This window comes from Procambarus clarkii, chromosome 65, assembly GCF_040958095.1.
Source record: "Procambarus clarkii isolate CNS0578487 chromosome 65, FALCON_Pclarkii_2.0, whole genome shotgun sequence".
NCBI lineage: Eukaryota > Metazoa > Arthropoda > Malacostraca > Decapoda > Cambaridae > Procambarus > Procambarus clarkii.
Window position 1 is genome coordinate 24,675,414 of NC_091214.1, and position 27,478 is coordinate 24,702,891.

General features: G+C 42.5%; 1 protein-coding gene across 1 annotated transcript; it reads right to left on the bottom strand.

Annotated features, from left to right (window-relative positions):
* Positions 1-2,076: 2,076 nt before the first annotated feature.
* On the bottom strand, positions 2,077-25,006 carry LOC123771013 (phospholipase ABHD3). The gene is made up of 8 exons (XM_069309648.1): positions 24,882-25,006; positions 19,894-20,113; positions 15,934-16,103; positions 13,950-14,160; positions 12,865-12,977; positions 11,657-11,891; positions 9,025-9,190; positions 2,077-7,671 (listed from the first exon to the last, which is right to left on the bottom strand). The coding sequence occupies exons 2-8, from the start codon at positions 19,990-19,992 to the stop codon at positions 6,716-6,718; spliced, it is 1,950 nt and encodes a 649-aa protein (XP_069165749.1). The 5' UTR covers positions 19,993-20,113; positions 24,882-25,006; the 3' UTR covers positions 2,077-6,715.
* Positions 25,007-27,478: the final 2,472 nt, after the last annotated feature.

Consider the following 27,478-nt stretch of genomic DNA (forward strand, 5'->3'; position numbering starts at 1 on the left):
ATTGCTGCCCGTCCCTAGGATACACTGTTCTTCAGACTACTCGTACCACATACATATATAGTATATATATTTGTTTATATTATATTATATTAAATTTTCCCCAAAATTTTAGGAAAATGTCATGGAAACGTCTTTAATATAATTTCGGAAACTTCTATGGTACTCATAAAAAACAGTATTACAAAGCATTTTCTTTTATAAATTAAAATCATGTATTAAAATTAATATAAAATGAAATGGACAATACACCATTTTTATGGCATAACAAAGCTGGAGTATTTATCGTATGCCCGACAGCGTTGTCGTACCAGGATCAGCGACGTGTGTCTACCATGACGTGACTGCCGCACTGTGGTGTGTAGACTGTGACGTCACATGAGCATATTACCTACAAAATATCAAACATGATAGCAAGATAACCAATTCCCGTGTATGAGCAACATCCAGGATATCCTGGATATCAAAATAAACTATAACTTCTCAAAAAATTATAATTCATGTTCTAATAAACGCGCATAATGTAGTAATTAAATGTTAGGGTGATAAGCGCTAAGCCCATATATTTACCTGAATTTACCTGAGCACCAATATCTCTCTAGTGGCCTCGATGGGAACAGGCAGCCGGCGGCTTGTCGAAGGTTCCCTCCCCCCCCCCATTTATCCTAATTTTGTCGAGCTGGGTTTTGAAATTCAGAAACGTTTTGGTATTTACGGCTTCGGCAGCTAGACTGTTCCATGGGTTTAAACTATTGGGGAAAAAGCATCTCCTGTTTTCTGTCTGTCATGTAGATTCAAAAACTCTTTAAATATTTATACGTGTATAATTGAATTAGTTTACACATAATTACAGTTCATTATGTACGGTTATATGCCAATATGCCTTTTTTTTTAATAGTAAGATTGGTTCATGGTATATATGGTGGTACCGGTTATTCTGTACAAGGGGCTTATTTATATGTACATACTAGCTATATACTAGCCTGCACTAGCAAATGGTTAACTATTTGTCTTGCATAGTACCGGCCTGCGTACTTTCTGGCGTAGCCTATCCTAACCTGACTAAACCTAGTCTAACCTATCCATTGAGGGAGTTAGCCTATGCTAACCTAACGAGCATAAGAGAAGTATAATTTTGCTTGATATCTATCTCTTCTTTATTTACTAATACACACTATAAAGATCATATTTACATAAAACATATTGTTTTATATATGGTGTGCACGGTGTGACGTCACTGTAACGTCATAATGTTGATGTCAGTACAGGTTTTGGATCCCACTGGCAGTGGAAGCCAAGTTTCTGGTACAGGAAGCCAGTTAGGGCAAGTTATAGGCTGTCCGCGCGGTCACCCATCCACTTACTGGCCAAATCCAACTTGCGGTGCCTCACCTGATTCGCCACGTTACACTTCATCTATTATCTTACTATATTTTACCATACAGTAATTATTGTAGTTTGCTAAGCACCTTATAGACTTCAATTAGCATTCAATAAATGTACTTAGTGATCGCTTGACTAATGGGTAGGTTAGGATAAGTTGGTTTAGGTTAAGATAGAGCAGGTTAAGTTGGGTTATGATAGGCTAGGTTAGATTAGGATAGATTGTTAGGTTAGGCTAGTTACATAATTTAGCGCTTGCATTCGCATAATTCAATGCTGATGCAATCATTATTAAGCACTTTTTATAATACATAAATATGTATACTTTATTTGTTTCTCATAATTTTCGACTCTCCAACAACTCTTTAATAAATACTTCATAAAATGGTAACGCAGACCAGTAGTTTTTCAGACTATGCCCTGTACCGTAGTCAATTTTTAAAACATTGAATTAAATGAGATTATTACAATGGAGCATAGTTTCTCAATATATCATGCTCATCATAGTCTTCCAAGCATCATGTAATATAGTTTCATCACTGTCATGTGCGCAATGCTCCTTCAAGTACTCAAAGCATCATGGAGCATAGATCCTCAGTGTAATATGTACACCGCGCTCATCAATGTACTCCAAATTCACCATCACCAAACTCACCTTCATAATAATGATCTGTGGGTAAATAAAACTATGTACTGTATAGTGTATAACATTTTATTGCTGATATTTAACCAATCTAATGAGATAAATTGCCAAAAATTACAAAATATGTAAGGAAAGGTTTAACAAATGAACTATAGGAGGGCCTGCAAACACTAAACTGTGGGAAGGAGACTCTTAGCCTGCAAACACTGAACTGTGGGAGGGAGACTCTTAGCTTGCAAACACAGATGTGGGGAGGGAGACTTAGCTTTCAAACACTGAACTGTGGGAGGGAGACACTTAGCCGGCAAACATTGAACTGTGGGAGGGAGATTCTTAGCCTGCAAACACTGAGCTGTGGGAGGGAGACTCTTAGCCTGCAAACACTGAGCTGTGGGAGGGAGATTCTTAGCTTGCAAACACTGAACTGTGGGAGGGAGACTCTTAGCCTACAGATATTAAACTGTGGGATGGAGGTTCTTAGCTTGCATACATTGAACTGTGGGAGGGTGACTCTTAGCTTGTAAACACTGAGCTGTGGGTGGGTGACTCTAAGCCTGCTCACAAAGTTAAGGATTCCACTCCTATGCCCACTTAAGTAAGCAAAATATAAATTCCCTGCGACTGTGTGTCGGGAAAACCTAGAATTCAAATTACACAAAAGTTAGTTTACATTTTAAAGGTTTTATTTACTATGGGACGGGTTTTCCTTATTTACATTTTGCATGAATATGAAACGTTTTGTTTGTTTAGGTAGACAACATATTAATACTGCATATGAAGATCCTTGATAGTGACTTGTAAATATGTGATCCGTGTGTGTGTACAAGGGGAGGAAGAGAGAGAGGAAGAAAGAGAGAGAGGAAGAGAGAGAGAGAGAGAGAATGAATAACAACAATAAGTGCAAGGGAGAGTTAACTAACCAGTCCGTGTTTCATCCTGACAGCTACCACAACCATAACCACAACCACAACACTTCAGTAGGGGTCCAAAACCTGTACCGGTATGAAAATTGTGACGTCATACACTTCGTGCATACCATATATAAAACTCAACATTTTAGCTCTAATTTTCGTTAGGCTAGTTTATGTTAGGTGTTTTTTTTACAAGAGTATTGATGACGTAAAGTATTCCATACTTCTCTCGGGTTTTAGACTCTCATCATTCACACTGTAATCCTTATAATTCACATTGTTGTAACTGCAAATATTTTGTTTACAGAAAATCGAGGAGCGTATTCTAGGGAAGCTAATGGATAAGGCTTACCATGCGCTATAGGAAGGAAAAGCTCTCAGCCTGCTACCAGAAGTCAGCTGTAGCTTGTTCCTGTACCCATTTGAGTAGGACAAAAAAAAAACTTACTGACCTCAAGCATCAAGTGAATATATTCCTTAGCTAGTCGCCGTTTCTCTTATGTCGGTCTTGCTCTTGTATACTCGCTCTACACCCTAAAGAACTCTGCAAGTTGGGGTTAAGCCCTTGCTTCTATAGTATTGTGAAATCAAGCTCGCAGTCTTCTCTCGTACCTCATGCCTAGACTATTCTGAAACCCGAGGGCCTTGGCAGTTGTCTTATGCAGTGGTTCCTGATCTTACATTTCGCCATATCTACTTTTAAAATTATGACAGGAGTTGGCTTCTACAACCTCGTATAGTTTATTCTATTTTCTTTTGAATTTTCAAGTAGAAAATACTTTAACGTATCTGTGCAGCTCGATCATGTATGTCTCAGGCTTCCACTCGTGCCCTTTCGTTCCTCCTGGCATTCACTGTGAATATTTTATCTTTTCTTCGCTGTCAATATCACTAAGAATGTTATACTATCATGTCGTGTGTGTGTGTGTGTGTGTGTGTGTGTGTGTGTGTGTGTGTGTGTGTGTGTGTGTGTGTGTGTGTGTGTGTGTACTCACCTATTTGTGCTTGCGGGGGTTGAGCTCTGGCTCTTTGGTCCCGCCTCTCAACTGTCAATCAACTGGTGTACAGGTTCCAGAGCCTATTGGGCTCTATCATATCTACACTTGAAACTGTGTATGGCGTCAGCCTCCACCACATCACTGACTAATGCATTCCATCTGTTAACTACAACTCCAACTGTGTGTGTGTGTGAGATAATAAATCACAAGCATCACAAAACACTGGGACATGGTCACAAGCATCACAAAACACTGGGACATGGTCACAAGCATCACAAAACACTGGGACATGGTCACAAGCATCACAAAACACAGGGACATGGTCACAAGCATCACAAAACACTGGGACATGGTCAGAAGCATCACAAAACACTGGGACATGGTCAGAAGCATCACAAAACACAGGGACATGGTCAGAAGCATCACAAAACACTGGGACATGGTCAGAAGCATCACAAAACACTGGGACATGGTCAGAAGCATCACAAAACACTGGGACATGGTCAGAAGCATCACAAAACACTGGGACATGGTCAGAAGCATCACAAAACACTGGGACATGGTCAGAAGCATCACAAAACACTGGGACATGGTCACAAGCATCACAAAACACTGGGACATGGTCAGAAGCATCACAAAACACTGGGACATGGTCACAAGCATCACAAAACACTGGGACATGGTCACAAGCATCACAAAACACTGGGACATGGTCACAAGCATCACAAAACACTGGGACATGGTCAGAAGCATCACAAAACACAGGGACATGGTCAGAAGCATCACAAAACACAGGGACATGGTCAGAAGCATCACAAAACACTGGGACATGGTCAGAAGCATCACAAAACACTGGGACATGGTCAGAAGCATCACAAAACACTGGGACATGGTCAGAAGCATCACAAAACACTGGGACATGGTCAGAAGCATCACAAAACACTGGGACATGGTCAGAAGCATCACAAAACACTGGGACATGGTCACAAGCATCACAAAACACTGGGACATGGTCACACGCAGGCACACTCCATTAACAAAACAACTGAACTGTACATGAAGTATACGTGATGGTGGTGGACAAGGTCCTGGCAGTGGATGATTAGTGCAGTTGGTGGTAGTTACAAGGAAAACAATTGTGGGAATGAGAGACAGAGAAATGAAAATACAAATAATATATCAACATACGTGAGCATTACCAGCAAAACGCTGTCTTCTGCAGATTTGTATATAATATTATTTGACCTTAAAAAAATGATCTATATGGACTACAACAAGATGTTACTATTGCGTGCTTAGAACCAGCTAGGGCACTGGTATGGTTTCCCATGGTCGGGGGCAGGAAGCCTGTTAGGTTTATCGAAGTGTCCCCTCGACCAAGACTCTGACCTTTACCTGGATGCAACCCTTAACAGTTGACTAACTCCCGGGTATCTAATTACTGCTAGGTGAACAGAGGCATCAAGTGTAAGGAAGCGTGCCTATATATCTCCACCCTGACCGGAAATCGAATCCGGGACCATTCGGTTGTAAGCCGACTGCGCAGACTACTGTGCCATAGACAAAAGTGTTCTCTACATTCTCAGTTTTTCCAGAAGTAGAAGTGTACATCAGTGGGCGAGTGATTGTTTACCAGTTGCAAGCCCTCTCGCCCCTATTTACACGGGGGGTATAAAAACTAACATAGGTAACACTCTTGTATCATGTTCATTTTGTGAGCAAAGAAAAGGTCTTAGCAAAGCCGTTTCTATACACTTAAATACTGTTCCCTTATAACGGACAGAACTTACTATTCCTGAAGATTATTGATTTTTAACAATAGTATTTGAAACAACTGTTTCAGTGAGCTTTAACAAAAACGGCGTCAAAATGCACCTGGACAATACCGTAAATATTTTCGTTGTGTATTGCTATTAAAATTATAACGAACATGCAAATCCCAGGCCAATTAGGCCTTGTTGAGTATGTTACAACGCTTTTCAGAACATATCTCCTAACAAGTATTACAATTTGTGACCATCTGACGTTCTCCACCTTTTTGAGATTAACGAGTGTGAACTGACCATTCATATGAGGCTTCTCTCAGTTTACAACTCGATGAACACTTTACGCGCTCTTTCTCTAGCCTGGGGTGAGGGGACGTGCACTGTCGGTAGTCTCAGCCAAGGTTCCAGGCTATTTAAAAAATAATTGTGGTGATTGCTATATATAGTCTTCCAGGCTTGGCGCCTTCTTTTGACAATTGCATACTTACTTCTGTGTCGTAAATTTGGTAATCACGAGTAATTCTCGCCTTCCAAGACTTACGTGTGTGGGGGGAGGGGTTATTTTACATAGGAATATCTGAGATAGCCTAAACCGGAACCTACTGCTCTCTATGACTTGCATTCTTTACATTTAATTATAAAACTGCTTTCTTATTATCTTCCACCATATTTTTTTCAAAGTGTTTCACTTAAATTAATACAATTGATAACTCATTTTCTAAATTTGAAAGTGAAGGCTACTTTTATTTTCAATTCAATAGCTTTGTAAAAGCAAAATTTGAGGCAAGTCACCAACATACGTGACGAGTCTGCCTTGGTTAAAGAAGCCACTAAATAACAACGAAATATCCGGTTTAAAAATGTTTCATCATTGCCCTGTAGTAGGCTACTTTTTGCACGTGTTGAATATTTCGAAAAGGTTTGAATGCCCTGGGGTGACTGAGTTGCACTTGCACCTTTTTCAAGAACTGATATATGTACATTATACCGGCAATGAATAGCTAGAGGGGCTTTTCATTATGACACCTCATGCGCCCTTTTGTGAAGTCCGCCGCAGTTGGAGTTTACCAACTCTTTGACGTCAACCATCTCACAGAGCTCGGCAGGCGTGTCTTGCACCGTGCGGTGATTGGCACATGGATCGTCCTCCACCTCGCAGTGGTTGGCACACGTCTCGTCCTTCATCTCACAGTGGTTGACAAAAGTGTCGTCCTTCACCTCACAGTGGTTGGCAAAGGTGTCGTCCTTCACCTCACAGTGGTTGGCAAAGGTGTCGTCCTTCACCTCACAGTGGTTGGCAAAGGTGTTGTCCTTCACCTCACAGTGGTTGGCAAAGGTGTCGTCCTTCACCTCACAGTGGTTGGCAAAGGTGTCGTCCTTCACCTCACAGTGGTTGGCAAAGGTGTCGTCCTTCACCTCACAGTGGTTGGCAAAGGTGTCGTCCTTCACCTCACAGTGGTTGGCAAAGGTGTTGTCCTTCACCTCACAGTGGTTGGCAAAGGTGTTGTCCTTCACCTCACAGTGGTTGGCAAAGGTGTCGTCCTTCACCTCACAGTTGTTGGCAAAGGTGTCGTCCTTCACATCACAATGGTTGACAAAGGTGTCGTCCCCCACCTCACTGTGGTTGGTAAACTTGTCCCTGATAATGCCGTCGGCGTCTTTCACCCCCCACACGCTGCCATGTCTACTGCAGGATCCACTCGCATAGCCATTCACTTCTTTCTTGGAGTTGGTTAAAAGTTCACTTACACACTCGTCTTCCATGCCGGCGATGGCGTAGGCATCTGCCTCCTTCTTTACCTCCTCCATGGCATTAAGATTGGCGAAGACGGCGCCAAGGAGCTGACCAATAAGGCGGTCACTGTAGTAGGAGGTGGTGGGAAGGAGACCCTCCATGAAACCTATGTGTCCCCCGCGAGCAGTGACGATGATGGCAACATGACTAGACTCTTCCGCCGCCTCCAGTGGTATGGCTGAGGGTAAACAAAGCATATTATCATTATGAAATTGAAAAAGTTTATTGAGGTAAAAATACACACAGAGGGAGGAGGTAGCTCATTAGCATTATGAGTTTCTCTCATGCTGGTTATACACGATTAACATAATTTACAAAATGGTAGTCTTTAATTAATTTATCTCTCTAATAATAAGACTACTTGATTATTTCTTATCACCATATAGTTACTCGAGACAATCCTGTCTTTTTCACACCAGTATGAATTCAGAAAATGGAGGAATGTGAAAATTGTAGTAATAGCGTTCTGCAAATTAATGATTTTGAAAATTATATATAATATGCAATACTATAATGTCAGCATTTTATTGTTGGCAAAAACAAGACAATCCTAAACTGGTGTAAAAGTTACTTACAGGTCAGGGAACACCAGCCATTCTTCATCAACGTGAAGTCACACACTTAAATATGTAACACAAATTACCCCGCAAGATCACCTACCCCAGTGGGCGCAGGTTGGGCATGGGGGGGGGGCAAACGACGTTGATTTAACGTTGAATCAACGTCGAAAGCGTTCATACAAGATTACTTGGGCAAGGTTTCCAACTGGGTGCGTTACACGTCTTTTTCTCTTCCTATTGTTCACAACACACCCCGATACTACACAGATTTGGGAACACCTTTTCAGAGAGCAACCTTACAGTTGAGCGATCACACAACAAAGCCAATCAAGTACTAGTAATAGTCAACACGAAATTTTGGATTCCCGGAAAAGAAGGTAGTTATCCAACTGTATAAACCTCTGGTGTGCCATTATTTGAATAATTGTATCCAGGCATGGAGACCTCACCTTCAGAAAGACAGCTGCTTTGGAGAAAGTTCAACACCGGGCAACTAAAACCATTCCAGAACTAATTTGACTATCATACCAAGAACGGTTGGAGGCCATAGGGCTAACAAGCACTGCAAATCAGACATAACAGGGCTGATCTAATCGAAACTTTTAAAATATTCAACAATTTGGAGGACACTGATCCAAACCTCTTCTTCAAAAGGTCAGATGTAACACAAGGGGAAGGAGCAACGGTTTTAACCTCAACAAACGATAAGGCAAAACGGAATACAGGAGATGCTTCTTAACCCATTTAGAGTTATAAACTTATGGAGCCGCCTACCCGCTGAAGCTGAACATTCCAAAACTGCTCAATATCGAAATCCAGCTCGACAAAATCATCAGGACAAATGGAGGGGGACCTTCGACAAGCCAGTGGCCCCGGTCCTCCTCGAGGGCACTACAGTCACAGTCTCGCCAACACAAGCCGTAGTCTCCTGAACATCAATATCAACAGTAGAGAACAAAAGCCAGGTTTACCGTGGAGAGGCTGGAAGGGGTCGTCGGCAGCGGTGAGGCAGAGGAGGGGCACCTTGATGCGGTGAAGCTTGTCATGGAGGCAGGAGGACACGTAGTAGTCCTCAGCATCCCGGAACCCGAACTGCATCGCCGTGAACCGTGTATCGAACTCTCGGATCGTCTTGCTCTGGGGAACATATACACGTATCAATATATATATATATACTAGAGTGGGTACTCGGCTCGGTGTTGCTCAGGTGACAGCGGCTACATCTTCCCTGTTCACTTGAGACAGTTAAGCAAGTCCCAGCTGTGTCTGGGTACAAGTGACAGGATGAACAACCCAGCGGGTTTTCTTCCAATTGGGGAGTGTTGTACATGCTGCTATGGCGGTGTGTCCACTCACAAGATGAGTGGCGCTGCCCAATAAACTCGCCCCTCGGGGCAAAATTAAAAAATTTAATCTTCCCTCACTATACACTATCTTCATAACTGTAACCATTTTTAGTACACAACCATCATTACTATCATCACATCATCACCATCAGGGTGGCCAAAGACAAACAATTTAGCATGGGTGCAACGCGAACAAGGGGACACAGGTGGAAACTTAGTACTCAAATGAACCACAAGAGACATTAGAAAGAATTTCTTGTGTCAGAGTAGTTAACGGATGAAATGCATTAGGCAGTGATGTGGTGGAGGCAGACGTCATACACAGTTTCAAATGTAGATATGACAGAGCCCAATAGGCTCTATCATGAGGTACTAAAAGCCCAATATTTAACTAATAAACGGCACAGCTATTTCAAAATACTGTACTACATAGAGGTGTTCATGACAAATACAATTAACAAATAACAAAATAAAAATCGCATATGGTAATTGAAGTACAAGAGAAAAATCGCAGATGGCGATTGTAGCCCAACAGGACATCGCAGACAGCGATTGTAGCAGTGTAAGGGTTAATATATCTTCAGCTATTGTAGAGGCATGTACGCCTGGGGAGGCGGGAGCCAGAGAAACAAGTGAGCCGCAGCAGAAGTAGTCAGTGTTAACAAGAATGACCAGAATCTTGTGGTGATGTTGGTGCGGTATTCTCCACAAGGAAGCCAAGGCCCTCTGTATTGATCCGGCCCTCTCTTGTATTGCATTCTGCCACAGCTGTAAGCCATTTGGCACAGCTGTATCGCCATCTATCTCAGCTTTATCTCTATCTGACACAGGTGTATCCGCCACCGCTGTATATACATCTGACACAGGCGTATTGCCACCTGCTACAGCTGCACTGCAATCTGCCGCATCTATAGTTCCCAATGGCCGCTATCTTCATAAACAAGAACGCTTGATTATTGTTTCGATATCAGGCAATGTTGACGTGTTACACAGGTGAGGGGCGACAAAGGGACTCTGTTTACAGCCACTCCGTTAAAAATCCAATTTTCTAGCCTAACCAGAAACGCACGCACCCAAGCAACCCACCTAACCTATCGAGACCGATGCATAGAATATTTATATATATGTGTGAGCCGTTACTGTTCTTAATAGGTTGCGTTTGTAACGTTCGTTCCAATAACATAAACAACAAGAGGACGACTTGATCTTGCAGCCCAAATATCACCAGGTCGATAATCGGACGGGAGACATTAATTATTTAATACACTTCTAGCAAATGTTTATCTGAAAGAACTGAAGAATCAGATATTTGCCGGAGGCGAGGGAGGGTATGGTGGGTTAATCTTCTTGTTTGAGAAGCTGTTCGCTTGAGACAGTTAAGCAAGTTTCAGCAAGTATCAGCTATATATTCATGCCCGAAACGCTTTGCGTAATAGTGGCTTTAGGCATTGTATGTACTAGCCCTATCTATTAATCCATCACTCTTTGTAAAATCTCTTGTATGTATGTACCTTACCTAAATAAACATTTGATTTTGATTTGATTTGATGTGTGTGGGTACAAGTGACAGGATGAACAACCAAGCGGGTTTTCTTCCTGCTGTGGGGTGTTGTACATGCTGTTATGGCGGTGTGTCCACTCACAGGATGAGTGGTGTTGCCCAATACCCTCGTCCCTCAGGGCAAAATTTAACAAAAATGGTAGTTGTGATGGTAAACAAAGGCTAAATGCTTGTTAATCCAGCCGCCTAACCCACTGTTTATGAATGAAAAACAGTTTACACACAACCCGTCCTCGACTCAAGTCCATTACATCCAGCGGTCGACCCCACAGACGCATTCATAAATTTTAACATGCTGTTCATTCAAAACAGGAAATTTCTAAAAAATAAATTAATATTATAATATATTAGCATATTGTGCATATATAGGCATAGGTTAGGTTAGATATTTAGGTTCTGTTGGCGATGACCTAACCTAACTAGTGCCTAAATATACACAATATGCTAATATATAATATTAATTTCTATTTGAGAAAAGTTTTGTTTTAAATGAAAAGAATGTTAAAATTGCTAAATGCATCTTTGGGGTCGACCACTGGATAGAATGGACTTGGTCCGAGGGCGGGTTATGGGAGTTTTAGTTTAGTTCATTTATTATGCACCCCATACCCATCTTGTGGGCGGTAGTGGAAAGGGTTACAGAGGCACATAATGGGGTTATAAGATGGACGGGATGCACCACTGCTCACAACTGACCTTCATAACCTGGTCGAGGTCCCACTTGTGGTTCCCGGCCAGCTGGTACCGCAAGGTGCTGGCCAGGTGGCAGAGACAGTGGACGAGGTAGCGGTTGAGGAGCAGGTTACAGAGGGGCTGCTCCATGCTGCTCACCCCCACCACCATGTTCCAGGGAATGGACATCACTACCGCCGCCTTCAGGTGCCGCGCCGCCTTCTCCCCCCGCGTCGTCAGGTAGTTCCCGGTGATCATCCTGACGGCGAAATGATAACAGCAAAATAAATAAATAGATGAATCAATAAATAAAAAATGAATCAATCAATAACTAATATATACACAAGAAGGGGTACCCGCCCTTGCTGGGCCAACAGATCTTCACAACACATCATCTTCTTCACTGTAACTATCTTAGCTACACACCCTGCAACACTGTGTGTAGTCTACTCACTGTAACCATCTTATAATAATAATTATTGTTTATTGAAGCAAGATGAAATACATACATCAGATACATGAATAATGGAAGATTCCTAAGTAAGATAAATACAGTGTCTAAAGCCTCTGTAGAGTCTATACTGTAGAGTCTCTAACAATGATCACTACCCGGGCACCGCTGGTTCCTCATCTACAACCGTCGCTCTTCTTCACCACCTTCCCTACCCTTCACCACCTTCCTTACCCTTCACCACCTTCCTTACCCTTCACCACCTTCCCTACCCTTCACCTTCCCTACCCTTCACCACCTTCCCTACCCTTCACCACCCTTCCCTACCCTTCACCTTCCCTACCCTTCACTATCCTTCCTTACCCTTCACCTTCCCTACCCTTCACCATCCTTCCTTACCCTTCACCACCTTTCTTATCCTTCACAACTACTAACTAACATTTAATCAACATGCAGAAAATAATATACAAGATTAATTTTAGGGTGAATGGAGCCTGTAATTTAGTGAGATTGGAAAGTAGAGTAATTTACAATTTCCTGCAAAGGGTGGCATAGGGCTCGACCCCTAACCTACTTTTCACCCTCGTTCGAAGATCAGTCACCCTGCAAAGTTTAGTGAGGCTAGCCCCAGGCGACTGGCTCGCAATCTCGAACATATATTCTCTTTAACATAAAAAGGTCGGAGATCGGTTGTTCGATGCTCCTAGTGCCAAAGGTGAATGGAATATATACAGTATAAGGTGTACTTTGTAGAGTATAAGGTGGAGTATGATGGACTCACCCTCCTAATGATATGCCAAGAGCGACGATAGGAACGCCTTGGTGTACTCGAGTGAGGTGTTCCAGCGCCTCCTCCAAGTCGTCGCTGTTGGCTGCACAGTACGTCCTCGTCGTCTGCAACACAACACGGCACCTGGAGTCCTTGTTGGTCTACACTAATGTTAAGCACCTAGCTTAGTCCCTGTCGTTAGTGTTACCATGTGACACTGACTGTCATTAGTGTTTACCATGTGACACACTGACTGTCGTTAGTGTTACCATGTGACACACTGTCATTAGTGTTACCATGTGACACACTGACTGTCATTAGTGTTACCATGTGACACACTGACTGTCGTTAGTGTTTACCATGTGACACACTGTCATTAGTGTTACCATGTGACACACTGACTGTCATTAGTGTTACCATGTGACACACTGACTGTCGTTAGTGTTACCATGTGACACACTGTCATTAGTGTTACCATGTGACACACTGACTGTCATTAGTGTCATCCAGCAACACACTGCCTGCTAATAATGTGTTGATGGATGAATTTTAATCAGAAGTTTCATGAACTTTGGACCAAGTCATACATAACTGCCCTCCAGGTCGTGGTCAGAGAACTGAATTAACCCCACCATGAAAAGGTAGTGGGGCGCCACCTACCCACACTGTTCTCACACAATTAATGCAGTTATTTTGACGCTATTGACTACAGCCTCATAATAACGGTGTGTTTGTTTGAAATTAAATACACAGTAACACTGACACGTCTTCTGACTAAAAGAGCCTTTGGCTTGGAACGGTTCCATGCCTGAAGAGCCCCCAGAGCCCCGTCAAGCAGGTATCAAGTAGGTTAGGTGAGTTTCGAACGCTTCTGAACCTTCTCACAATTTGACAAGCGTTTATTTGAAGATGTTGACCAGACTACACACTACAAGGTGAAGGAACGACGACGTTTCGGTCCGTCCTGGACCATTCTCACGTTACGAAATCAACATACTTTAGTCACGTTATTGTGACTCATCGCCTGCGTTTATTTGAAGTTGATTTCGTAACGTAATGTAGCATATGGTCTAGGCCCACCGCAAGTCTTCACCTACCATGAGTCTGATGCCACCAATGCCCCTGTTGTTGAGGACGCAGCACCGAGCTCGGGCACTCTTCACCGCCCGCACCAGACCCTTCACGTACTCGCTCTGGGAAGATCCCGTCAAGCCCGGTAACATGAGCACGATGGGGCTGTCAGGCTCCCCACTCCCGTCCAGCCAGTCAAGGCTTACTTGCCCCCCGTCCTTCAGCTCCAGTACCTCCCTAGTGGATGGAAGGATAGCGGGTTAAACAAAGGTGTAAAAAAACTGTTTGAGAAAGAGCAAGAAATGGTCGGCGTACAGGTTCATTAAAAAATTTTTGCATAATTAATCACATTCCTTTAAAATCTGAGAACTAAAGTAGGCTGCATGAAGAATAGAGAAACCTTTTCATAATCCGTCAGGTAAGTAAATAGTTTGATAGATTAATACTGGAAAGTCCTAAGATCAATAGAATAATTGCCAACAAATATGTCTTGGATAAGTTCGTAAGTGCAGTAACACTCATCATAATCAAAACTGGAATTCAATATAGTTTTGGCTGAGAGACGATATAAAAAATTTATTGAATTCAAAGTCTAACAATTCTATAACACATTAAGTAAAAAATATATAGTTTTGTCAAACAGTGTACACTGAGTTTGATTATTAGGTTTTGAGTAAAATATCAATAGTAGGCATCCATCAGTCTCAGGAGATTATGGAGTTGCGCTCTGGTTGTCGGTCTAGAATGGCCTCTCCAGGATGCAAAGCCAGGGTAGGTTGATACAGGGGAGAAGCTGTCACCCATGCAGCAGGTCCCCCCTCTCCACGGCACGGAAAGTCTCCAATGAAAAGCCAAGTCGATAACTCCAATCCAATTTTCTAGACATGAGAGTAAACAAAAATTAAGCTAGCTATTCCATCTATCACCATATTAGAGTCCTGGTAGTACAGTCGGGTTCGTTCTTGATTCATAATCGGGAATGCCAGCTTCGAATCCCGTCCGGAACAGAAATGGTTGAGCACGTTTCCTATCACCTAATGCTCCTGTCCACCTAGCAGTAAATAGATACCCAAGATTTAGTCAGCTTGTTGTGGAGTTACATCCTTGGGAGATCAGTAATTGAACCCTGGGGGGGGGGGGGGACTTCGATATAGGCCTATCATGTATATATACACTGGCTGACTGTCCCCCGACAAAGTTAATTATTATTATTAATAGATGACTATACTGGGTCATGCAATATTTCAGTAGACTTCTACACGTTACTACTGCTAGACTTAGGCTTGTTACAAGTAACTCTAGATGTTTGCATCACCTGCTCTCTTACATCTGAACAAATGGCACAAAAATTCGCAAACATTACGTCACTGTAATTGACTGTGAACAAATCAAGAATATAGAGGCAACGCTTATCACTATACAGTATATAATGCTCAAGGAATGTTCAAGAAATTGCCCGAAACGCTATGCGTGCTAGTGGCTTTACAAGAATGTAAATTCAACTTAATTTCTATATTCTCTGTTAACCCCCAATGTACCTTCTTGTATATAAATAAATAAATAAGTATTTTATCTGGGTTGACATATTACCCTACTTTATCCAGAAGATATGAACCAAAAACTTAGCCAGGTTTTCCAAGTTAGTTGTAAGTAGTAAACAGTGTTTGTAAGCTTGTACTACCTGCAAATTATCTTTCTAACTTTACCAAAAATTTATGGCAATAAAACTTAAAAATGGTAACACCACACATGTAAATTGTTAAACTTAAAGAACATTAGGGTTCAGTTCCCATACCCATTATGGAGCTGTAACCTTCATGTAAATTAGCTAAACTAGCCCAAACTGTGACTAGACTGCTGATACAAATGTTAACAAACTCTGTAACTAGTTTATTAACTTGTTTAGCTAAGCGAATATTGAGGTTCAGTTCCTGAGCCCGTTATGTGCCTCAGTAACCTCTCACATGATGGGTCTGGGACACTTAATAAATGAACTACACTAAGTCTTACCGTCTGTAGATAATGTCCGGGAGTCTAAGACGCAGGATAGAGGCGAGAACAGTCTGGCAGCGGGATTCGAAGCACCAAGGCGTGGGCCAGTATCTCTCCTGCAGGATGGTCAAATGCGTCTCCAGGAAATTTCGCCAGGCGCCCTTCCGTCGACACGCCAAAACGGGTCTCTGAGAAGAGGGAGTAAATTAGTCTTGAGGCTTACGTGAGCCAAACACAAACATTCTGTTACAACAGTAACGAAATGTGTTTGTTCACAAATGTGCAAGTTATCTTGAGTTGTGCTTCTAGCTTGCAAGGGGAGTAAATATGGCGTGCTTAGTGGAGGTCTTATTTGATATCACCCTTCCTATGATGTCTTCGTCTTAGTTATCATATCTCATAATTTTCTATTACACATACTAGCTTTTTCTAACGCAATTATATATATATCCAAACTAATATTCTTCAACTGTACGGTGAAGAGCCTCCCTCAGATATGTGCAGCTCTGAGCCGCGAGCTGCAAAGTGCAGACGAGGCAATTTTTGACGGTGTGTTGTGAGTGCTTGGCCCCTATTTATTCCCAGCGGAAATGGACGATGATAAGTGCTTTTGATGGCAGATTTCCTCACCCTGATACACTGCAGGTGTTAGCGCAACATGAATGAAAGCATTGCAGATGTTGGTGCAACTTGAGCGAAATCATTGCAGATGTTGGTGCAACATGGATGACATCACTGCAGATGTTGGTGCAACATGGATGACATCACTGCAGATGTCGGTGCAACATGGATGACATCACTGCAGATGTCGGTGCAACATGGATGACATCACTGCAGATGTCGGTGCAACATGGATGACATCACTGCAGATGTCGGTGCAACATGGATGACATCACTGCAGATGTCGGTGCAACATGGATGACATCACTGCAGATGTCGGTGCAACATGGATGACATCACTGCTAACTGTAAACAAAGGGCCTAATACTTGTGAGCGGCTGGACCCGGTAGGGGGGGGGGGGGGTAGGCTGTGTGCGTGTAGGGAAGCGTGTCCTTACTGATGTCTGATGGGAAGAGGTTCCAGCTCTCAGGCCCCGCCTCTGAACTATCGGCCATCTGGTGCATCGATCTCCTGAATCTCTTGCACTTTGCCTTAAAGTTGTTAATGTATGTGTGTGTGTGCTTACATGTGCTTACCTAACAGGTAAACACACACGCCTGTACATCAGTTGATTGACAGTTGAGAGGCGGGACCAAACAGCCAAAGCTCAACCCCGCGCAAGCACAAATAGGTGAGTACACACACACACACACACTCCACCACCTTCTAAGTGAGAAGGTGGTGGAGGTCAAAACCGTCAGTGGTATCATAGCGTTATATGACAAACAGTACTGGGAAGACGGGACACCACGAGCGTAGCTCTCATCCTGTAACTACACTTTGGTAAATACACACACACGTGTGTGTGTGTATTTACTATTTGTATTTACTATTTGTATATGCAGAATCGAGCTATTAGCTCTTGGACCCCGCCTTTCTAACCAATATTTCTAACATATATTTCTTTCACAGACACACACATCCCCAGGAAGCAGCTGTAAAACTCCTAGGTACCTATTTACTGGTAGGTGAACAGCGGCATCAGGGTGAAATAAACTCTGTCCATTTGCTTTTACCCCTGCCGGGGATCAAACCCGGGCTCTTAAGACTATGACCACAGAGCGTTCTCCACTCAGCTGTGAGGCCCCATGTGTGTGTGTGTGTGTTTTTCTTTTTCATTTTCAGCAGTCCTGTTCCCCGTTCTCAATCTGTGGATTTGATCTTTTGCGTGCAACTTGGTTTTAAGGAATTTATAGAAACGGCCTGGATCTGTTTTACATTTGTCTGCTAGACCTTCCTCAAAGTTCCTTTCTGCCTCTCTTCTCATGTGTGTGTGTTTGTGTATTCACCTAATTTTACTCATCTAGTTGTGCTTGTGGGGAGTTGAGCTTCACCTCTCTGGTTCTGCCTCTCAACTGTCAAACAACTGGTGCTTATAAGGTACTCGTCAGTATTTACCCATCATTGACTACGAGGCAGTGAGGTCTAGCATTTTATACCCCGCTTACCTTGTGCCTGTTGCTTTAAAAGTTACCTATTCTCACGTTCAGATCTTTTGTCGAATCTGTCCTCAATGGTGTGGATGGAAGTGGCTTCTACCACTTCTTTTACTCTATTCCACTTGCTCACCTTCAATAAAGGTTCCTGAGCCTACAGGCTTTAGCTTCGCGTTGTGTTCAACAAGATAGGGGCCCCACGCTGGCGACGCATATTCCAGAATTGGTTTGAATGACATAATTACCTAATTGTGGTTTCAATATGAGAGTAATGGACGTGGTAAATTGTCGTGTGTGTGAGAGTGGGAACCTGAGTGTGGGAACTGACAGTGAGCGCGAGACATTCAGAGACGGTAAGTGTAGCGAGACAGAGACAGGTGAAAGAGACAGACAATGAGAAGCAAAGAATATTTACCTAACATAGCAGGCACGGCTGAACTTCAGACTCTAGACCCCGCCTTTCCATCTACCGCTACGATTAACAACTCATACATTTCTTGTTAAATATGTTTTTATACCAATTTTTATACCATTTACTATTTCTACTTCTCATTCCACTTACTATTTTCTGAGTGAAGACGTACTCCCCTACATCCATGTGGTCATTCTACAATCTGTCCAACTTCCAAAATGTCCTTGTCAATTACATTGATACCACTAAAGTATCTTTTATGTACAAATCATGTCCCCTCCAGCTCTCCGTTCTTTAATTGATGTGATAGTCGGCTCACGTAGTATGATCGCCTTGCTCAACAATATCAACCTTGAGTACTCATGATGTAAATCTATAAAACCTCTCTAATGTCCCTTATGTGTCGTTTGAGGTGGATGCTGCACAGTGCGGGCTGCATGGTGGTGCTGCTGCACTGTGGGTGCTTCATGGTGGTGCTGCTGCACAGTGTGGGCTGCACGGTGGTGCTGCTGCACTGTGGGTGCTTCATGGTGGTGCTGCTGCATTGTGGGTGCTTCATGGTGGTGCTGCTGCATTGTGGGTCCTTCACGGTGGGTGCTTCATGGTGGGTCCTTCACGGTGGGTGCTTCATGGTGGGTGCTTCACGGTGGGTGCTTCATGGTGGGTGCTTCATGGTGGGTGCTTCATGGTAGGTGCTTCATGGTGGGTGCTTCACAGTAGGTGCTTCACGATGGGTGCTTCATGGTGGGTGCTTCACAGTAGGTGCTTCACGGTGGGTGCTTCATGGTGGGTGCTTCACAGTAGGTGCTTCACGATGGGTGCTTCATGGTGGGTGCTTCACAGTAGGTGCTTCACGGTGGGTGCTTCATGGTGGGTGCTTCACAGTAGGTGCTTCACGATGGGTGCTTCATGGTGGGTGCTTCACAGTAGGTGCTTCACGGTGAGTGCTTCATGGTGGGTGCTTCATGGTAGGTGCTTCATGGTGGGTGCTTCACAGTAGGTGCTTCACGATGGGTGCTTCATGGTAGTGGTGCTGCATGGCGGGTGGTGTATTGTGGAGCTGCATGATAATACTGCATACTCAGGTAGCCTACTGGCCCAACATAAACTGTATATTCAGCGTTATGAAAGTTCATCGTATGGATCAGCATATAAGTATATATATAAAAAAGAGGGAGGGAGTTATGAGGAGAAATCGCCAAGTTATTACGACTATATAGCACTGGGAAGGGGTCAGGATATAAGGATTTGGGATGGGACGGGGGAAAGGAATGGTGCCCAACCACTAGGACGGTCGGTGATTGAACGCCGACCTGCATGAAGCGAGACCGTCGCTCTACCGTCCAGCCCAAGTGGTTAAGTTTAAAGAGTAAAATGTGTCAAACGGCAATAACAAATAATAAAATGGTAAATATTTAATCCCCAGGAATGTCTGTGTGAAGCCATGAATGGACGCACACGTCACTGACCTTGACGGCCTCTATGAAGTAATAGAGGAAGCAGCCCACGCCGACGAGGACACCGAGTGCCATCCTGGGGCACTCGGTGTACAGACTGTGCCATTCCATCCTGGATCACTCACTCTTGTCCACTCTGGTCGCTCCCTCACCCCTCCTCACACACTCACGCCTCCTGAAGCCTCGCTCTCATTTCTCACGCATGAGGCTATCAGTACTATCACCTCACCAACTGAAAAACAAGTGATGCCATTATATTATTAATCAACACATCTCGGTTCGTCAATATCTGCATAAAATGCTTCAAACGACATAAACCACGAGCAGTTAACACATACTGAAACAAAATTGTGTACAAGATTGACAGAAAAGAACCATTAGATTAATCCCAAATTATTTTGAGAATTTATTGTGATATATATACTACAGAAACTTTCATGTTTAGTTCAAATATTTTATTATTGACTCCTGTGAACCCCATATACACATGTTGAAGGCGGTGGAAAAGGGATTATATATACAGGGTTCAGAAATCGGATCTCAATCATTTTTATTTGTGTTCCTCACGTGTGCCCCAAAGAATGAGGTGATTTGATAAAATACCACCAAAGGGATTATATATACTGGGTTCAGAAATCGGATCTCAATCATTTTTATGAGGAAATATCCACAAAATACACATGAATATTATTCCCGCGGCCACACAGTAGAGCAGAGCACACCACGCGGGCCCACACCGTAAACACCACGGATTCTTGCCGAGGATTGATTGATGAAGATTAATCCACCCCAGAGGTGACACGGACATGGATAGCCCTAAGTGGTAGGATTCTTGCTGTCAGCGGCGGCTATTTATAGTGCATCATCCCATACATATCCTGTGAGAGGTAGTTTGTCATGTACCTCCATACTCATCCTGTGAGCGGTAGTTTATTGTGTAAACCCATACTCATCCTGTGAGCAGTAGTTTATTGTGCACCAGGTACTAAGTGCACACGAGTGCTAATGCAAAATTTATAAGAGGGAACGAAAGGTTACTTTTGACGATGATTTTTGCATTTTCACTATACACTTCATATATTTTCACTAGATGGAGTACCCAGCTGTGCCCGGGTCTCTCTCTGCCGTTTTAGGTTAGCTTATATTATTGCAATTTTTCCGTGCCCTTTAGGATACCAATAGTACAAAACGTAAAATGTGTTCGGGTGCCACAGTCGCCAAATGTACTCTAATTTTGGAGGGCGAGTTGCTTGCTCCATAGTCTGGAGCAGCTCAAGGTCAACATCTGCCGGGAAGTGAGAAGGATCACTCCTGAAATGAATGTTAGTCAAGGGTAACATCCTGACCTGCGTCCAGTGGTTCGGGCACAGGAAGCCACTGGATTGAGCACGTGATGAAGAGCTGATTGTTGGGGCCAGACATCGACCCCGTGTATCATACACTATACACAGCTTTAGTCGATCTTCACAGATTATATGAGCACGTGATGAAGAGCTGATTGTGGGGGCAGACATCGACCCCGTGTATCATACACTATACACAGCTTTAGTCGATCTTCACAGATTATATGAGCACGTGATGAAGAGCTGATTGTGGGGCAGACATCGACCCCGTGTATCATACACTATACACAGCTTTAGTCGATCTTCACAGACTATACAGTGTATCTATAAATCTGTTTACCACTATAGTTTTAAACAGACATGTTAGCCACCTTAATTAGTCACTGGAACTGTTAATAGTCTATTAACTTTCTATATGGACAGGGGTTGGCTTGCTGGTCACTGGCTATTCTTATTTATATGAATATTTATAACTGTTAAATACATGATGCTAAAGATGTTCTGAAATATGCTGACTTTCGGTGCCTGGGACTAACAATCACAGGTAAACATTGTACGATATGTACCCATAGTTAACTTTGACAAGAGTGCATGAAATTATTAGCCTTAGATGCCATGGAAGACAAGCAAAACGATGATGTAATATACAATATTCAAAGCTGGAGAAATTGCTGACCTGGAGAGCGTGCAGAGATCCTTTACTGCTAGAATCCACTCAGTAAAACATCTAAATTACTGGGACCGACTAAAATTACTAGATCTGTATTCTCTTGAGCGCAAGCGGGAGACATAATAATTTACACGTGGAAAATAGTACAGGGGCTGGTTCCAAACCTGCTCACAGAAATAACACCACATGAGACCAGAAGGCATGGCAGGATATGCAGAATACCCCCGTTGAAAAGCAAAGGTGCAACAGGTACACTGAGAGAGAACTCCATCAACATCAGAGGCCCGAGACTGTTCAACACGCTTCCACTACACACAAGGGGCATAACTGGCCGACCCCCTCAGTGTCCAAAAGAGAACTTTGATAAACACCTTCAAAGGATACCTGATCAACCAGGTTGTGATTCAAACGGCAGGCTGTTTTTATTTACTGATGCAGCCGCGTCCAACAGCCTGGTTAACCAGTCCAGCAACCAGGACTGGTCGGGGACCGCCCGAAATTATCGCAAGGTAGGTCATATATATATATATATATATATATATATATATATATATATATATATATATATATATATATACATATATATATACATATATATATACATATATATATATATATATATATATATATATATATATATATATATATATATATATATATATATATATATATTATACAGACCATCACCAGAGAAGTCTTAACAAGCAACACAGAAATCATCGATAAATACAGCGATAGCAGGAGACTCGACATCAGCGAGGCACTCCACATCAGAAAGTCAACACAAGCAATCAACAGCCAATTAATGCACAACTATATTCTACCCACTTCAAGACCCTGAACCAACATAGAAGCAGCAAGAGGAAGTCTGGGCCAATAGGCCTTCTGCAGTTACTTCCGTTCTTATGTTTTCATACCCATTGATTCGTGTTCTGGCATAGCTTTGTCACCTCACCCAAAACTTTTGAGCCATATCACCTCACCCAAAACGAGTATAAGTATGATGTATGTTATATATAAACTCACCATTTGATCCGGGAGACATCTCCCATCACGCAGGGTGCAGTTGCGCCTCCACAGATCTGGTATCATCTTTTGATACTGGTAATGGCTCAAAAGGGCCACCACTTACGGGCTATTCATGCCCGTGCCACCTCTTGGGTGGCTTAATCTTCATCAATCAATCTGTGTAAACTAGTCTTTGAAAATGTAATAAGCATTACGAAACGCGTTCAGGCGTCAGACCAAAAATAAAAGTATGAATTTTGGAGAGTTAATTTTTCAATTACCCTCGACAGTGAAGAAAAACGTAAGAAATATTGAGAAGATTCGTGTTAGAATTATTAATCTTACCCTTTCGGTCATATTCAACAACATATGTTTACAAGAAAGACTGCTACCAAAATATACTAATATATATATTATATATATTTAGGGGTACCACCACTGGTTTAATTAAAGGGATCCACATCCTCGAAGAAGATTCGAAGAAGATATATATATATATATATATATATATATATATATATATATATATATATATATATATATATATATATATATATATATAATATATATATATATATATATATATATATATATATATATATATATATGTATATATATATATAATGTATATATATATATATATATATATATATATATATATATATATATATATATATATATATATATATATATATATATATATATTTATATTTTGACGTGATAAGGACATTCTATTGCTTAGCAAGTGTACTGTTGATGTTGACGTATTGATCCGATAGTTGATGATGGTAGCACGCGGGGACTATAAAAAAATCGCTGTCAAGATAGCGATCTTGCAACCTCACAACTCATAAAATTGCTGGTGGAAGCGTTACAAATAAGTGCTAGTCTTAATTTCTTCTGCTTATTTTACAGTATATATATATATGCAAATGACAATCACAAAACACTGATCATTTTTATGCAGAGAAATGTGCCTGGAGGAGAGGACTGCAGGAGGCTAGTGATGGCTCAGGTGCCACTCTTGGTCATGGTAGGGCCAGGATCAATGCTGATCATCGCTTCCCGTGCAATCAACAGGACAAATTATCCTCTTATTTTTATCAGTGAAGACTGAACCTTGTGGGTTTCTATATCATCAGTGGATAAAGGTTAAAAGGTTCTGCTGCGTAGTTTTAAGGGGCAACTCACTGCCCATTCACGTAAATAAAAAAAAATTAAGTATCCCATCCTGTCGCGTCTGCACCATGCATGCGTGACTGCCTTTGCTGTTTTAGTAATCTTAAACTTTTTTGTGCTTTACCAAATCCTCTACACTAGTCTTATAACTGGAAAAGGCTTAATAAAACATCTGCATGAGGCTTTTCTGCGGATGTCAGTATTATCTCTAAAGACGTTGTCTCGCACTTCCCGTCTGCGGCCGCCCTGTCCACCTTGACAGTCCGTCTGTCACCTCTACACACACACACCAACCCACCCTAATTTAAATGAACAAATCACCCTAATTTAAGTTCGATACTACATCAAATTGATGTACTATGCACCTCTCTTCAAGATTTCCTTCAGCAAAACACCACTGTTGTAGACCCATGTCCACCCCTTTTATACATTGTTCCGGTTGCTTCATTCCCTCAATTAACAAACGTTAATCACGTGCGTCAATGTGTCGTAACTATAATAAATATTAATGATTACCTGCCACCCCATTCATTATACACACCTCGGGTGTGACCGAGGTGAATTGAATTACCGAATGAGCGAGTTACTTTCCGTAGAGTAGCAGGACAAGTTATATTGAAGACATCGATCGTGGGGGCCGACCCGGTGTGTTGGGGCGCCGGGTCAACCACACCACTACTACACCAGGCCAAGTCCGCAGTGGCCTCCGCACACCAATTACCCAACCGTAGGCCTACACGCCAAGACTATTGTGTACCAGTTCTGGCCATGAGCGTATATACACTGAGCGAGACACGCACTTGTAACCCATGGCGGTGGTTGAGGAGCGGCGTGGTGTGTTAGCCGGGGGAGGCGAAGGTCCGCAGCAGCCCGTGCAACCCGTCGGCCGGCCGGCAAGTGACTGGCACCATCACCCTCCTCCTCCCCGGCCACACTGCCGTACTTCTCAACCTTATTCAATTAATCCCGGAAATGTTTAGTAAAAGATTTCGTTGCTGGCTTTATATGCACCGTTTAACTAGGAATTGACTATATACATATATCTTATCATCACAGTACATATATAAAGACGTGACAGCTATCTACACACTATATCAACTCATAGATCAGCATGAAATCTAGCATAACACTATGTATGTATGACATTAGCATGAAATCTCTAGCAGACAAAAAATATACAATTTTGACCCAAATATGGCATTTTAATTCGTATTTCATCCAGATGATTCACATATGTATATCGCTCAATATTTGCATAAGAAACATTTGTAACGTTTGTGACTTACTGGTGATGAAAGATGAGGCTTCCTCACGCCTCACTACGGACACTGTTAATGCAGTCATAATAACGTGACTACAACGCAGACACAGCACCGCTCCTGTGCCAGGTAAGTCCACTACGGGCTCGCCATAGTCCGTGCTATTTTGCCACGCTCCTGTGCCAGGTAAGCTACGGGCTCACCATAGTCCGTGCTACTTGCCCCGCTCCAGTGCCAGGTAAGCTACGGGCTCACCATAGTCCGTGCTACTTGCCCCGCTCCTGTGCCAGGTAAGCTACGGGCTCACCATAGTCCGTGCTACTTGCCCCGCTCCTGTGCCAGGTAAGCTACGGGCTCACCATAGCCCGTGCTACTCGGAACTTGTTCCGAGTAGCTGAATCTATAACAACAACAAACGTGACTACAAACTGGACACTTAACACACACATCTTAAAATAAAGGAAGTAACGACATTTTGTACTTCCTGTGCCATTATCAACTCGGGATAAAGACTGGTGGAGAAAGTCTATATAAATATATATATAAGGTGAGAACGCGAGGTAAAAGTTGAGAAGGTTGTTAATAGGAAAAAGAAAACTGGGGGGTTTAATGGGGAAGAGAAAGAGTTGTTTTGTGGTCGTGTAGCCCTATGGTCAACACACGCATGTCTAGTATTGACCACAGGGCCACCCCGGAATCATATCAACACACGCATATCTAGTATTGACCACAGAGCCACCCCGGAATCATATCAACACACGCATATCTAGTATTGACCACAGGACCACCCCGGAATCATATCAACACACGCATATCTAGTATTGACCACAGGGCCACCCCGGAATCATATCAACACACGCATATCTAGTATTGACCACAGGGCCACCCCGGAATCATAATGCACGCTAGCAATCCTGGGTGCTCCTCGCCTCTTACTTCTAGCCATAATAACACCAAAAGCAGAATTAAGTATGGAGTGGAATAGGCCTACATGTGTTAATTACTGTGTTTCAGCATTAAACACTCCACTCAGGCCTACATTAGCCATTTTATAAGCACAATAAGCACGCGCTTAGAGCCTCAAATAAAGATGGGGAGGCCTAAAGTTTTTTCAGTGCCGAATGTACAATAGACCATGATGCAGTGTTGCGGCCGAACCAGGGCCCATAAAATGACGGCCCATAATTAATGAAAAATATTAATATTATATATATACTGTTATTAACCTATGTTTTTTAGTTAGTTTAGTTCATTTATTATGCACCCCATACCCATTTTGTGGGCGGTAATGGAAAGGGTTACAGAGGCACATAATGGGCTCAGAGACTGAACCCCACAATTCATTTAGCTAAACAAGTTAAAATCTTGATGAGCTAGTTACAAAATTCAATACCCATCGTCACATCAACAATGGGCTCGAGACCGACCACAAGTACAGTTTCTAAATTAAGCAATTGACATGTGGAGAGCTAGTGACGTAATTGATGTTTGTCGTGGCAGCGGTGGATAGATCACAATCACTTAGTTACTACTTACAGTTAGCAAACTGGGATATTTGGCCAAGACTTCTGGCAGCAGATAATTTTGAATGAAATATGTAGACATCCTGGAACATTTGTTATAAAATTGCCTCAGAATTCACGTATCTTTCCGCACATCCATCAGATGGTGACGGAGGGTGTGCAAATAATTTTGTTGACAGTTTACATTTGGTCAGGTTTACATCAGTAGATAAGGAGAATTCCCAGAGATACTTATAACGGAATCTAAGCCGAGCAGTAGTTCAAGTTCCAGTATGTTTATTGAGACAAGAAAAAATACATCTCAAAGGGATAGAGTAGCTTAGGCTATTTCTACCCCCGAGCAGTAGTAACATCTAGATGTCTGCTGATTGAGAGAAGGCTCTTGACTAGAACCAATTAAGTGCCTATTAAATAGATAAAATCAGGAGCCTAATTATTCATAGGCGCGAGGAGGTGATTATGCTCCTCACTATATACGAAGTTATGTGAGGTTTAGGATTAAATTATTTACATCAAATCCTCCTGTAAGAAAATCACTAACATGCTTGACGGTAGTAACACTTGGGCAGCAGGACGTTTAAGTGACCCCAGCTGTATAACAGTCATTAGCTGGTG